Genomic DNA, 16,667 nt, shown 5'->3' with positions numbered 1-16,667 from the left:
ATACGTGATGTGCCGCAAGACTAGAGATTGGCTGATGTGGTGCCACTATTTAAGAAAGGTGGTAAGGAAATGCCAGGGAACTAAGACCGGTGAGCATGACATCAGTGATGGGCAAGTTGTTGGAGGGAATGCTGAGCGACAGGATTTACATTTATTTGGAAAGGCAAGCATTGATTACGGGTAGTCAACATGACTGTGTGTGTGTGGGTAATCATATCTCACTAACTTGACTGTATTTTGTGAAGTAGTAACAAATAGGATTGATGAAGGCAGAGCGACGGATGTGTTCAATATGGACTTCAGTAAGGCATACGACAAGGTTCCAAATGGTCAGCTGGTTAGCAAGATTAGATCACGTGGAATACAGGGAGATCTAGCCATTTGGATATAGAACTGGCTCGAAGGTAGAAGACAGAGGGTGGTGGTGGAGGGTTGCTTTTCAGACTGGAGGCCTGTGACCAGCAGTTTGCCACAAGGATTGGTACTGGGTTCACTGCTTCTCATCATTTATATAAATGCTGTGGTCTGAACATAGGAGGCATGGTTATTAAGTTTGCAGATAACACCAAAATTGGAGGTGTAGTGGACAGCGAAGAAGGTTACCTCAGAGTACAACCGGATTTTGATCAGATGGGCCACTGGGCCGAGGAGTGGCAGACAGAGTTTAAATTAGATAAATGTGAGGTGCTGCATTTTGGAAAAGCAAATCAGGGCAGGTCTTATACACTTAACTGTAAGGTCCTGGTGAGTGTTGCTGAACAAAGAGACCTTGGAGCGCAGGTTCATAGTTCCTCGAAAGAGGAGTCGCAGTTAGTCAAGATAGTGAAGGTAGTGTTTGGTATACATGCCTTTATTGGTCAGCGCATGGAGTATATGAGCTGGGAGGTCATGTTGCAGGTGTACAGGACATTGGTTAGGCCACTTTTGCAATACTGCATGCAATTCTGGTCTCCCTGCTATAGGAAAGGTTTGTTGTAAAACTTGAGAGGGTTTAGAAAAGATTTAAGGATGTTGGTGGAGGCAAGTATAATTACAACTTTTCAAAAGACATTTGGATAGGTACTTGGATAGTACAGGTTTAGAGGGATATGAACCAAATGCAGGCAAAGTTAGTTCAGTTATTATTTCAGGGATTAATTCAGTTTAGGAAACATGGACAAGTTGGGCTGATGCTTCTGTTTCCATGCTGTATGACTCTGAGTTTATGACTCACTGACAACCAATTAGGTGCTGTTAAAAGTGAAGTCATTTTACAACACAGGAAATACAGAGTCATGTTGCACACATCAACCTCCCACAAACAGAAATGAGATGACCATCAAATAATTGCTTCTTTTCTGAGGTTGAAGTGTTTTATTTTGCCAGGATGCTTGGGTTAACTCCTCTGCTGTTCTTCAAAATAGTGCCATGAGATCTTTTGCATTCATCAAGTTGACAGATAGAATTTCAGCTTAATGTGTTATGGTTCCAATTGCAATCGATAACTTTTCAAAAAGAAATTTGAGCTTCCAGATAGAAGTTAAATAGATAAAACAACAGCTTGACATGTTACGACATTTATTTTAAAAGCACTATTGACCAAACATAATCTTGTCGGCAACCTGTTCTTTAAATTATAACACCAAGCCTTTATAATAGCTGAAAAAAAACTAGAAGTTGCATATCACACTTTCTTTTAAATAGACATTCAATTCACCCAGAATCAGCATAAAAATGTTTCTTGGCTCTGAAGGGTTTACTTCTGTTACTTTCCTTTCCAAAAATAATAACTTGTAACCCTAAATTGTTCACCACAGTGAGACTATTTCTGGTAATCCTCCTTGTAGAGAGAGCTAGGCAAAACCCATTATTGTAATGGCTTCCGCTGTATAATGCCCATCTCAAAAAGCTTAATGTAAACTACCTGGACCTTGTATCTAGGTGAAAATGCTGATTAGTTATCTATGAGACCTAAACTCTCTTTTAACTTGGAAATAAATTAACAAGGTAAAGCACAACTAGTTATTACCTGACCCCCCAAACACTTTTCTAGTCTTTGGAGACTCTCAATCTATCCACTGCTAATATATAGGCTGCAGCCATTGTCAGAAATCAAAGAAAAGGACCTTTTCCAGTTGACATTGCGTGAAGTAATGTTAAAGGAAGTGCATGTTAAAGAAAAAGATAACTTGCACTTGCACTACACCTTGCACGGCCTCAACATCTTAGTATAGTATTGCGAGACAAATTGATTTTCTCACAAGACACGTTTTCCCCAATCAATCTGAATATGTCTTAGCTGAGTCCTTAAGCAGTATTTTTTGCTGTGTCACCATTTTAACGTTCAGAAATCCTCCATGGTTCAATGCTAACTACATAAAAAAACCAGTATAAGACCACAAAAGCTTACAAAAGTAAAAGTATTTTTCTAATGGCTTCCAGAACTCTTTCATACAGAAGCAAACAATCTGTGATTATACAGTGTTTTTTATGACTTCTGAATGACCTCATTTTCATTTCTGTTCTAATGATGCCAACTTCAACAAGGAAGCCTCTGAAAATGTCATTATCGTCCTCAACTGAGGGTTCCCCAACACAGTGGTTGACAGGGCCCTCAGCCGGGTCTGAACCATCTCCCGTACTTGGTCCCTCATCCCCTCTTTTCCCTTCCACAAACAACAATAGGGTCTCGCGTGTCCTCACCAACCACCCAACCAGCATCCACATTATAGGACCATTTCCGGTAGGATGCTACCATCAGTCACAGATTCCACCACCCACACCCCTGCCCCATCAGCATTCCAAAGGGACTGTTCCCTCTGGGACATACTGGAAAACTCATCGTTCACTCCCAACATATCTCCTCAGCCTTCCCTTGCAATTGCAGATGATGTAACACCTGTTTGTTCACTTCCTCCCTCCTCAGCATCGAAGACCTCAAAAACACTTTCCAGGTAAACCCGCACTTTACTCAATCTAGACTACTGCATTTGCTGTTCACAATGCAGTCTTCCCTACATTGGGGAAACGAAGTGAAAACTGCGTAACCACTTCACAGAACGCCTATGTTCTGTCTGCAAAACAAGACCGTGAGCTTCCAGTTGCCTGCCACTTCAACACACCACCACGTTTCCTGGCCAGCTCTGATGACAGAGGGCCCCTTGCTGAAGTTGCCATCTCTGTCCTAGGCTTGCTTCAGTGCAGCAGCAAAGCTTAGTGCAATCTGGAAGAAGAGCACTTCATGGGAACTCTGCAGCCTTCTGAACTGAATATTGAGTTCAACAATTTTAGGGCTTAAACATCTTCTCCCATGTCATTACCCCAATCCCCACACAGCCGGCCTTGTCATCACATGGGCTGCTCTGACATTGTCAGCTACTAATAGTCCCCATTAGCAGATATTCATTCTCTCAGTCTGATGTTTACCCACTCCTATGACTGTGCAATTCTTTTTCTCCACACGTACTGTTTAATCTCCCTTCTTCCCCCAACCCATCTTCCACATAAATGCCCACCTTTTCCTAGTTACTGTCAGTTCTGAAGAATAGCCACTGGGCTCAAAATGTTAACTCTGATTTCGCTCCACAGATGCTGCCAGACCTGCTGAGCTTTTCCTGCAATTTCATTCTCTTTACAGCTTTTGAAGTTTAGTCACAATTGTACAAAATACAACATCTTGCAAGATACTACAAACAGTGATGTGAAAACAAACACATGATCAGTGACATTGATTGAAACATACATGTTAGATGGGAAGCTCCATCGCTAGATAAATCTAAATCAGATTATCAGCAGCAATTAATATCAACATGAGAAAAATGCACATTAGAACATAGAACATAGAAAAGCACAGTACAGGGCCTTCAGCCCACGATGTTGTGCCGTGGAATAATCCTAATCCAAAAATAAAATAACCTAACCTGCATTCCCCTCAGTTCACTACTGTCCATGTGCATGTCCAGCAGTCACTTAAATGTCACTAATGACTCCGCTTCCACGATTACTAGTGGCAAAGTATTCCATGTGCTCACAACTCTCTGGGTGAAGATAAGTCATGGAACCTAGTATACCATCTAGTGAGCTATTTAAAAAAGACAGTAGCTCAAAACATATTTTAGGTAATTCCAAAAAAAAATTCTTGCTGCACATATAGATGTTCAATATTTTTCTCCCCTTTTAAACATGTAAGGTTTAAATCTTTATTCCCCTTAAAATACCCGATAGAACCAAAAGAACTGATGGAAGAAGAAATAATCTATTGGAACCTCATGTGCCCTCAGAAAATGGAGATCACAACTGACCTATAGAACTGTCAATCACTGAAAAGGAAGCAACAAATAAACCTGGAGTGTATTCATACACTGGGTTTACTTACACGTTGGAAGATAGTAACAGAAGAACACAAGATAGGCTGTATTACTCATATGAACTCATCTCAATAACACCTCAATTTCCAAGCCTAACTGCTTTCTTTTGCAATTCCCATTGTATAAGGATGCAAATCTAGTTCAGTTGGAGTTTTATACATCACACAATACTACCCTATTCTGTTTGATGTACTCTTCTGCATTTTAAATAAGCATGCTTAGGAACTTACAGTAGGAAATTGAGTACGTCATAGTTCTAATGTCATGTGCTTTAGAATACATGTAACATTATAATTACACTGTCTGTCAGTAGAGATGGTGCGGGGTACTTGCTGGCAGAAAGACATAATTACAGTATGGTTACCCTTTATTGATGGTTCCATCATTACAAACAATCTACAGCAGAATGAACTATACCAAGAAGTGGACAACATATGCTCTTTAAATAGGGATGATATGGCATCTGCATTCCCAGGTTCAATTATATCCAATCCTGCAGAACATTTTACTTGCTTCTTACATTCAAATTTGATGCTTTGTATGCTATTTGATTTTATTTTGACAGTGGTGGTGGTAGAGGTTGTCGAGGAGGGGGCATCAGCTATTAAATGTTTTATCTCATTAAAATCTTAAGACTGCATTTACTTGCCACTGGACAATCTGACTTATCCTTGTTATATTTTGTCACACTTACGTCATATTTTCCCCATGATAAATTCCTCATTGATAACAAGTTGCATCATACAGAGAGAATAATGGTCAACTCAGGGCTAACTTATTAAAGAACACATTGGATGGCAACTTATATGTAGACAAAAGAAGCCGTTATTTGAGTTTAGCTGCTGCTCATCCAAGGTCACAACACTGGTACGTCATTAAGTGACTTGGCCTCATATATGTACGCAGGATGAAGTCATATTTCTTATTCGCTCATGACTCCTATAAAACCTTAGGATTTCTTCATTCAAGTGTAATTTTCTTTTAATAGCTAGTGGTAACTATCAACCAGCAATGACACAACCATTGTAGGTTGCAGCACAGTGGTATACAGTCAGGAAGGAGTTGCCCTGGGAGTCCTCAATATTGACTCTGCGCCACATGAAGACTCATGACACCAGGTCAAATATGACCAAGGAAAGCTCTTGATGATTACCAAGTACTATCCTCCCTCGGCTGACGAATCAATGCTCCTCCATGTTGAACAACACTTGGAGGAAGCAGGGAGTGTGGTAAGGGTACAGAATGTATTCTCACTTGGGGATTTCTCATCTTTTGCCTGCATACACAATAATATTGGTAAGAGTGACCATCACACAGTTCTTCTCGCAACAATCTCCTGCCTTCACACTGATAATACCTTATATCGTGTTATGTGACACTATTACTGTGCCAAATGAGACTAACTTCGAACAAATCTATTAGCCTATGATTGGGCATCCATGAAAGGCCATGGCCATCAACAGCGATAGAATTGTAGTGCAACATAATCTGTAAACCTCATAGCCTGGCAGAGTTTGCCCTTGCAAGAAGCTTGACACCATCCAGGACAAAGCAGCACTTCCACAAACATGCACTCCCTCCACCACTGACGTTCAGTAGCCGGTGTGTACCATGTACAAGATGCACTGCAGAAATCCACTTTGGTTCTTCAGGCAGCACCTTTCAAAACCCATGTCCATCTAGAAGGACATGGGCAGCAGATACATAGAAAACTATTATTTGCAAATTCCCCTCTAAGAACCCACCTCCAGTCACTAAATATATTGGTACTCCTTCAAGGTCACTGGGTAAAATCCTGGAACTCCTTCCCAAACAGTATTATGGGTCTACCTACCCCAAATAGCCTACAGCAATCAAGTCGGCCGTTCAATGCCAACTTCTCAAGAGCCAACATGGACAATAAATGCTGGCTCAGCCAGCTAGGCCTATTGCCCATGATTGAATTTTTAAAATGTCTTAATTACTGATAAACTATCAATCTAGCACTGAACATATACAAGTAAAATCTTTTTTCAAACTCCTTTGTCTTAATGAGACCTTTATTTTGATTTTTGTGCATGACTTTACATCAAGCTTTCTAATATATGCTCTGCCTCTGTATATCACTTAGCAAATTTCAGTCTAATTGATTGAGGAGAAGCACACTGCCGTCCCTGCTCATCCAAAACCAAGCACCCCTAATGAGGGCATTGTATAGTACTGGCTCAAATAACAAAATGTTTAAAACTCTACTGCCTGTATCTGTTCCATATTCAATCACCGCTGTCTATGTGCCATCTACCTTGACCTCTACTGGCTCCTGATCTCTCAAATTCCTCAAATTTAAAGCCTTACCCCAATATGCTCTCACCATCTTTATCTCTCTATACTTTCCATTTTTATGACTCAATCATCCTTTGCAGCCCAGCCCCAGTTAATGAAGTCAATCATTAAGTTTGATTGCGCACTCTGATTCTCCCTACAAGCCCTTCGGTCTCTTTACTTTCCCTATCACACTAATGATGCTCTATAAATGCAGTCTTTGATCAAGCTTTTGGTCAACTTTCCTAATCTTTCCTTCTTTGGTACAGTGTCTGTTTTTCCTTCAGACATCTTGGATATGTTTCCATTAAATCTGCAATAAATACAGAGTCTTCCTAATTCACTCCTGGTAGACTAAAGAGAATTGCTAATTGTGCAAACTTATTTTCTTTGAAATACTTGCTACTAAACAGACTGTGGATCTTAATTAATTACATCAGTACATTTTTTAAATATTATTTTACACAGTTATTTTGTGCAAACTATTTTAACATAATATGCACAGATTTGTTGTTGCACAGTACATAACAATGGGAGCATTTTAAATTAATTATTGAATTAAGTGGACAGAGAAATGATGATTCTGTTCCAGGAGACTTAGCAGGATTGAGACAGATCAACACACTTACCTTGCTTGCCCCTGTGACGAACTGCTTACTACTGGATCTGCCGAACTGTGGGTGAAGAGCCACTATCTAAATTAAAAAGTGAAAACAAAATCAAAATGAGAACAACTAACAGTACACATCTTTATTTTACTCTCAAGAACTTAGAAGGACAAGATTTATTTCCTGTTTATAGGTAGTTCAAATAATTGACAGCAGGCCACCTTCTTGAGCTGCCACAATCCATGTAATGGAGGTGCACCCACAATACTGTTAAGGCAGGGAGTTCGGGAGTTGTACAAGGAATGGATCTTCCTGCACACAACAATTGTTCACAATCCATCCTCCCGTATTTCCTGAGACTGATGTTTCCAATATTCTCCATGGTATCGTCTTGTACATCCCTTTCGCATTGGAGTTAACCAATGCAATTACGTCACCTTACCCCAGTGCATCCAAGGAGGAGTACAGGGTCAATATTTCTTTGAAATTTCTACATGAACATAGTGTGGAAGCAGGCCATTCGGCCCATCCAGTCCACATTGATCTTCCAAACAGCATTCCACCCTTCCTTGTCCTATCCTCTCCCTGCAACCCTGCATTTCCCATAGCTAACTCACCTAGCCTGCACATTTCTGGATGCTATGCAAAATTTAGCATGGCCAATCCACCTAAGCCTGCACATCTTTGGACTGAGGGGGGAAACTGCAGCACCCGGAGGAAACCCACACAGGCACGGGGAGAATATGCAAACTCCACACAGACAGTTGCCCGAGTCTGGAATAGAAGCTGGGGCCATGGTGCTGTGAGGCTGCAGTGCTAACCACTGAGCGACTGTGCTGCCCAACATCAAGGGTTTAAGGTAGTATCAGAGATAATGGGAACTGCAGATGCTGGAGACTCCAAGATAATAAAATGTGAGGCTGGACGAACACAGCAGGCCAAGCAGCATCTCAGGAGCACAAAAGGGTCGGGTCTAGGCCCGAAACGTCAGCTTTTGTGCTCCTGAGATGCTGCTTGGCCTGCTGTGTTCGTCCAGCCTCACATTTTATTATCAAGGGTTTAAGGTGTGGGTTTCTTTGGTGGTGCTTGCAGTGAATTAATATTTTTTCATCAAAACAAATTTGGAATGGGGGCTGGTTAAGCAAAACCATGAAAATGTAAGTGACAATTTTTGGTTCATTTGTGATGCAGAGTACAGACTCTCAACCTATTTGCACATTTAAACAATCGCCTACATAACATTACTTCCTCCAGCTATCATATTTTCTGGCAAGCAAGTGCTGTCAAATAAGGCAGGAATTCTTCCTAAATCCACGCAGCAAGCAAGCCGCTAGTGGAATAAATGTAGTTCACCCATGCAACGACTTACTGCTGCATGATGAAATATGTATATGAGCAGGAGACTAGTACTTAACACAATTTTCTGGAATTAATCACTGAATTACAACCCTTTCCTGTCATGCCACAACGATTACAAATTAGTTCTGCTTCAATAGATTTTCAATTTTTCACAAGATTGCAAATCAATAAAACTCTTACTAGCCTTGGGGGAGAGCAATGAATGGCAGAATGTGGGTTCCTTTTAGGAAAATCCCTACACAGGGAGCTCCTGACTTCAACACCATTAAGCCACATACAAATTGCAAATGAAGGAAAGTAAAATGGGAAGAATTCAGCAACTCACAATATGCAGTTTAGCTGGTTAGCCATATGTATTTCACGTAAATGCAAGCAAGAAATCACAATGAATGAAAATCTCAACTGAATATTTTACTAATTGCATTTATCAAGTTGAATCTCATACTATCATGCTTTTTAAAATCTATGACATTACAGCTATTAATGATTAATTGATGAGTTTTTGTTCAGAAAGGCCGAATGATATAATTGTTACTATTTTCAGAAGCAATTTGGGCTTGACTTCAGTTGGACATGCACCTGATCATGTTCCAGCAAAAGATTCTTAGACTTCATCAGTCTCAGTGCAGACAGAAGAACATTGTGCAAAACCGGAAATAATTTGGTGGTGTGTCACTCAGTCAGAAAAGGCAGTACTTGGATAAGTCAAGCCCAGTAGACATGACAGCAAAATCTAACACGTTAAAAAGAAAAAAGTGCGACTTCTCCAGAATCTTGATCAACATTTGTTCCTCAACCGACGTGACTACCTAGTCCTCAGTCCCATTTCTGTCTGTGTTATTTGCTTTGCATAAAACAAATGTTCACTTCGATTTCAAAGTGGCTATGGATACAATTCCAAAGCAAAACATCTAATGGTTATGGTGGGAAAACATTACATTGAAGGAAAAGGCAATTTTCATAGGTATTTATAAGAGCAACTTTTTGAGACAGAGTAAAAAGTACTTTCTGGATAAAGACCAAAGGACCAAAAGATGTAAGAGCAGAAGTAGGTCATTTGGCCCAACAAGATCAAGGCTGACTTGATAATCCTCAACTCTGCTTCCCTGCCTTTTCCCTATTCCCTTACTGATTAAAATCAACAGGCTCAGACTAGAATAAGCTTAACCTCCACAGTCCTCTATGGTAAGAATTCTAAAGGTTCACTACCCTCTGAGAAAAGATTTATTCCTCATTTCCATCTTAGCTTTCTTACTCTGAAATTATTCCCTCTGGTCCTACATTCTCATATGAGGGGAAACAACCTCTCCTCACCTACTCCGTCAATCTTGTATGCTTCGGTTAAATTATCTCTCACTCTTTAAACTCCACTGATAAGACTAACCACTCAATCTCACTTCATCAGACAGTCCCTCTTGACGCAAGTACATCTTTCCTTTGATAATGGGACCAAAACTGTTCACAGTATTCTAGATGTGGTCTAACACGTGCCTTGTATAATGTCAGCAGAACTTCTCTATTTCTTCTCTACATACAGTACATTCATTTCCATCATTCAAGTCATTAATAATACACTGTAAATAATTGTGGCCTCAGCACCATCAATGTTGCACTCAACTAGGATGTAGAGGTGCCAGTGTTGAACTGAGGTGGGCAAAGTCAGAAGTCACACGACACTAGGTTGGAGTCCAAGATAATAAAATGTGAGGCTGGATGAACACAGCAGGCCAAGCAGCATCTCAGGAGCACAAAAGCTGACGTTTCGGGCCTAGACCCTTCATCAGAGAGGGGGATGGGGGGAGGGAACTGGAATAAATAGGGAGAGAGGGGGAGGCGGACCGAAGATGGAGAGTAAAGAAGATAGGTGGAGAGGGTGTAGGTGGGGAGGTAGGGAGGGGATAGGTCAGTCCAGGGAAGACGGACAGGTCAAGGAGGTGGGATGATGTTAGTAGGTAGCTGGGGGTGCGGCTTGGGGTGGGAGGAAGGGATGGGTGAGAGGAAGAACCGGTTAGGGAGGCAGAGACAGGTTGGACTCACATTTTATTATCTTGGAATCTCCAGCATCTGCAGTTCCCATTATCTCTGATACTAGGTTGGAGTCCAACAGGTTTACTTAAAATCACAAGCTTTCTAAGCCCTGCTCCTTCATCAGGTCAACCTGATGTTGAATTGCACTGAATTATTTACAGGTTGCCATCCTGAAAATGCCTACCTTACACTAATTCTGTCTTTAACTAGTTAGCCAATTCTGTACCCAAGCTAATATATCACCTCCAACTTTATGGGTTCTTATTAAATTTTACTGCCTAACAAGCAGTACCTTAGGAAAAGTCTTTAGGAAATTCATTTTTTTTACATCCACTTGTTTATCTTTATCTATTACTGTTTGTTACCTCTTCAAAGAACTCTAACAAATTTGCAATGCACAGTTTCTTGTTCATGAAACCATGCAACCTGCTTGATTATATTGCACTGCTATTACATCCTTTATAACAGACTCTAGCATTAATCCAATAACAGACGTTAAGTTAACTGGCCTATACTTACATGGTTTCTTTGAAACCCTCCTTTTTTGGATAATGGTAGTACATTGGCAGCTTTCCAATCCTCCAGGACTTTTCCAGAATCTAAGGATTCTTGGAAGATTAGCAATAGTGCATTCACTACCTCTAAAGCGACCCCTTTAATATCTTAGAATATAAGTGTTAGGATACTTTTCAGTCTTTAGCCCTATTAGCTCCTCTGCTACTGTTTCACCAGTGATAGCTATAGTGTTTATCTACTTCCCCACTTTTGACCCTTAATTATTCAGTACTTTTGGACTGCTGTTAGTGCCTTCTACCATGAAGACTGATGCAAAGTATTTATTCAACTCCTTTGTCATTCCTGGTTCCCATTATTATATTGTTACCTGCAATCTCTAAATGATGTACGTTTACTTTGGCATTTTTCTTCCTTTTTATATATTTAAAGCAATTCTTACTGTCTGTCTTAATATTTCTTGCTAGTTTACCCTCAAATTTTATTTTGTCCCTCTTCATTATATTTTGGCCATCTTTTGTTGGTTTTTAAAACTTTTCTAATCATCTGGCTGACCACTAATCTTTGCTAGGTTTTATATTTTTCTTTCAATTTGATGCTATCCTCTACTGTTTTGTTTAACTATGGTAGAATTCTAGAAAGGTGTTGAGCCTTTCTCCTCACTTAGATAGTACCTTTGTGACAAGTCATGAACTATTTTCTTAAATGTCTGCCATTATTCCTTAACTGTCTTTGCTGCTAAACTCGTTTCCCAGTCCATTCCAGCTAACTCTACCATCATTCATTTGTAATTTACTCAAGTTTAACACAGTTACTTCTGACCTTAGATGCTCACTGTCAAAATGAATAATAAATTCTACCAACTTATTGTCAATGTTTTCTATGGAATATTTTATTCAGATATCATTTCTTAAATCTGCCTTATTACATCTCACCAGATCTAAAATTAACTTGATCCATAATTGTACACGTATCATATTGTTCTACGATACACTCTATGAATTCTCATGGATACCTCTAATTTGATTTTACAAATCTGTATGAAGATTAAAGTCAGCTATGACTAATTTTTTTAATACCCTCAATAGTTCCTGATTTATTCTGTGCTACTGTGTAGCTACTCTTAGGAGGTTATGGACTACTTCTACTAGTGTCTTCCTCCCATTGTTATTTCTTATAACCACCTAAATGGATTCTGCACTTTCTAATCCAATATTTTTCTTGTTATCATACTTATTCCATTTTGTACCAACAAACGACCCATTTACTTCAAGCCTGGCTTTTAAAATGTCACATACCCCTCAATAATTAGTTAACAGTTTCAACCTCGCGAGTTTTGAAGAGATTTGTAGCTCAGGTTGAGGTTCTGGATGTGAGTTTGCTCGCTGAGCTGGAAGGTTAGTTCTAACCTTCCAGCTCAGCGAGCAAACTCACATCCGGTTTCAACCTCCTTGTAACCATGTCTCTATAATGTCTGCAAGGTCGTACTCATTAATTTCCATTTTTGCTGTTAATTCACTTACTCAGATATGAATGCATGGATTTAAAAGTAAAGCAAATTTACCTTTTTACCATTTTCCTCCTTTGACCCCATTTGTTGCTATTTTGCTATGTTTGTACATTTGTCTCTTCTGAGTGTTGTTATCCAAGTATTTGTCCCACAATGCTGTCACCATCCTTTGACTTTGCACACTTATGTGACATCGCTCCCAAACCCTACTCAAACATCCACCCCAAATATTTTAAAACCCTCTCTCTACAACTTCTCCACTGCACCTACTACTAGCATAGTGTTGTGGGTTTGGCTGCATATTAATGTAGAAGTTAGCATTATATAATTCTGGAGTAAGGTTCTGGTCTGATTTTGCACTGATTGAACTCGAGTAAAATGATATGACGATCCACTGGGACATCGTTACATGCAGATTAGATTAGACAAGACTGCATGTGTTATATAAAAACAGTATAATGTAATGCACATTCCACTTCATACCCTGGCTACTTTACAAACTTGGTAGACTCTTAGTGAAAGGTGTCATGCCTGTTACTTCAAAACAGAAAACATTTTCATTTGAACTCTTAGTCAGTGGAAGCATGTTGGCAACTACGTGCAATTCATAGCCAAGAGTGTGATTGATCGCAAGAGCATAATGCCTGCATAACCACAGCATTAATGAACATCTATTTCATGATCTACTTGGTTGGGGCAAGGTTGCATGGGGTGGGGGGGAAGTGGGGGAAAAGCTGGAATTTCTGGTAGTTTTTGCCCTTTCTATCACAAGGAAAGACTCTGTCATGGCAAAAATCTGGGCTCAAGTTGCTGTCAGAAACATCCTCCTCCTCCGAAGCATGTACCATGCAGTCCTTACCGATCAACTCAATGTTGAAAGTATACAAACATGAAACCTGGCTGCCTACCCATTAGCTTCCCAGATAAATGGCAGGAAGCGTTTGGTCTGGCCCATTCAGGAAAAATGTATTTCTAACAGTGTGGTTATTAATAAACATTATCAAACAACTTCTCTGACCTGGAAAATTTCATCATATAAGTGTGCACTCACATTTCTCCAGAAGTTGTTAGAAATTTACTGTTGGAAATAAATTAAAAAAACCTTTCAACCTTTACCTGTTCCTTTTAATTCTCTTTTAACCTTATATCCATTCCTCATTTTTTGGTCATGATTTGAACCCAACTTGTTTTTTTGTTTTTTTGTCATTGGTTTTTTTGTCATTTGTGTCTCGGTGAAAATTATTCAATTTGATTGATTCAAACACTTCACTTTTTTTGCTTTTCCCTGCTCACAGATACCCCTTAGAGGATACCATACCAGGATCAGATGTTGAATTAAAGCAAGTGTCATTCCTGTGTCACTGACTGTGCTGCAGAATTTGTGTCATTACGATCAGAATGAATTGCACTTTAAACACTTTAACTGATTGTAGTTAATTCATGCACTGGGAAACAATGAGGCCCTGGAAGTGGCATGAAAGGACAGCCATGAAGCTGCTTCATGATATCATAGGACTAAGGTATGAGGAGAGGTTCAAAAAGCCTGGATATTCTAGCCTTGACAAAAGGCATGTGAGAGGTGGGGTTCTTGAAATTCAGCAAGATTCCATGCAGGATCAGAAGGATTGATCCAAAAAATGCATTAAATTGAACCATAACTGAACACGGGTACAAAGCAGTGAGCCGACATTAGGAAGAACTTCTGCAACAGTTGTCGATATCCATGAGAGTCTGCAAGGGTATAAAATGGAGGTATTAACGCGAGGATCACTTTGGCTGTGCTGGAAAAAGATGTATAGAAGGAATGACCAACACAGGAGAAATGTTCTCCCAATTCTGTCATTTGTCTGTTTTACCAAAAAGGATATAGATCATATGGATCACCAAAAGTTTAAGTCATTTTTTAAAATCATGAAAATATTTGCTGACAAACAATTAAAAATTAGTCTTTCCTGTGTGATTATTTATTACATACTGAAGGAGCAGAATACACTTTTCCCAAGTGAATCCCACATCCTGGGGCAGGCAAAGCCAGGCTTGCAGACAATTCAGGATTTCTGTCAAGTGCTCCTCACTGACATGTTAAAGGCAAATCGATCCCCATAAGATGCAACTTGGCAGCCGAAAGACTTGTCCTAAAATTTGTTTTATAATTACATCAATTTTTATAATTACCTCAATTTGCGAAGGAGTGCAAGGTGTCAGCCTTCGCTACCATCACTGGAACCCTCTCCTTAAATCAATCCTTCCACGTCATCTGTTCTTCAACAAATCCAACCATAAAGCATGAAGTCATTACTCAGTGCACCTAAGCCAATGTTCATTCTTATAGCCTTCCCAAAACATTGATAGTAACAGTATCTTTCTTGTTGTTACTGCTTCAACACAATAGCTCTGTTACCTAAAAAGTGAAATTGTCTTTTATAAGAAATACTTACTTTGATAGGACTGTCAAAGTTTTCGTGAAATCCTTCCCTTGTGTACAATCCAACCACCTGTACCTGTTCGGCAAAGCAGAAACAGGTTCACAAAGAGAATTACATGACAAGACAGTACTAAGAAAAAGAAAAACTATAACCACCAAATATGTGAAAGGTAGAAAATGCAAAGCTGGTGAATCCTATTTATCGAGAGCACACAATCAATTCACTTGGACACAAAACTTTGTCAGGATTGCTTTGATGATATACCAGGGTATACCTATACCAGGGTACACAGAATTCTAAATTTAACTTACTGATGGAGCTGTATGTATTTATTGAGTTCTCTGCCCTTAATTTAAATTACCAAATGACTTCACAGAATTAGTTCTCACCGGAAGGACAATCAGAATACCTGTCAAATGACTGAACCCAATCAATTCAAATCTAGATTTCCTAGAAAGCAGTTCTACAACTGATAAGATTGTTATGAAATGGAGGTATTAAAGCATGGCTAAGTTTCACATCAGCTCTTTAACTCAAAATAAAATTAAATAATGAACAGAGTAATTAGCTAGCTAAGAGGTGGTTACCATGACGACTGGATGGACTGGGGTGGGAGGTGCAGGCTGAGTGCTGATGAAGTGCAGGCCGCAGATTTAAAACAAAAAGCCGAACAGATAGTTTTGTTACAGTGGACTTTTTGTCTGAGATTTTGTTCAGAAACTGAGATAAAAGTTGGGAATGCTGAACCCCAGGAGAGTGAAACTGAGAGACAAAAAAAATTAGCTGCAGAAACAGGGAAGACACAGAAGACATATCAGCAATCATTCTTGTGTTGTAGCCCAAGGTATTTATAATCTAGGTTTTGAGATGAAGGAAGCATCAAATTCTGAATCAAAAACAGAAAAATCTATGTTTGCATTATGGCCATTGCAGCTCTGTTGCTGAAATAAGAGCTTAAAAAACAAGGAAGAGGCAGGCAAACAAAATTCTCCTAAACTGGTTAAACCTCAAATTCCTTCAAATTCTTCTGGAAGAGAAAAAGGAAAAATCATACTGTGAAGTTTGAATAGATAAAGGCTGCAGTATGCATGGTAATATGTTAACTCAAGCACAAGAAATGAACAGAAATAGAAGCAGTAATTAAAATGGAGGGAAATGATGTACTATCTTTGACTTGATCAGTTGATAAAGTACCAGAATGATTTGGATGTGAACATAGGAGGTATGGTTAGTAAGTTTGCAAATGACACCAAAATTGGTGGCGCAGTGGACAGCCAAGGAGGTTATCTCAAATGGGTCGAGGACTGGCAGAAGGAGTTTAATTTAGATTAATGAGGTGCTGCAGCTGGAAAAGGCAAATCAGGGGAGGGCGTATGCACATAATGGTAAGGTCCTAGGGAGTGCTGCTGAACAAAGAGACCCTGGAGTGCAAGTTAAAGAGCACCTTGAAAGTGGTGTCACAAGTAGACAGGATAGTGAAGAAGGCATTTGGTAGGCTTGCCTTTATTGGTCAGTGCATTAAGTATAGGAGTTGGGAGGTCGCTGTCAAGGAAATTGGGTAGGCTACTTTTGGAAT

General features: G+C 39.6%; 1 protein-coding gene across 1 annotated transcript in view; it reads right to left on the bottom strand.

Moving 5' to 3' along the window:
• The window catches only part of vps41 (VPS41 subunit of HOPS complex), a 162,998-nt gene that overhangs the window by 83,242 nt on the left and 63,089 nt on the right, over nt 1-16,667 (bottom strand). The window contains exons 6-7 of the mRNA XM_059645823.1: nt 15,104-15,166; nt 7,277-7,342 (exon numbers count right to left, since the gene is read on the bottom strand). Of these exons, the coding sequence (XP_059501806.1) occupies nt 7,277-7,342; nt 15,104-15,166 (129 nt within the window). The remainder of the gene's footprint in view (nt 1-7,276; nt 7,343-15,103; nt 15,167-16,667) is intronic.

This window comes from Stegostoma tigrinum, chromosome 5, assembly GCF_030684315.1.
Source record: "Stegostoma tigrinum isolate sSteTig4 chromosome 5, sSteTig4.hap1, whole genome shotgun sequence".
NCBI classification, from domain to species: Eukaryota; Metazoa; Chordata; class Chondrichthyes; order Orectolobiformes; family Stegostomatidae; genus Stegostoma; species Stegostoma tigrinum.
The sequence above is the reverse complement of the archived record's forward strand: the minus strand, read 5'-3'. Positions and strand labels throughout refer to the sequence as shown.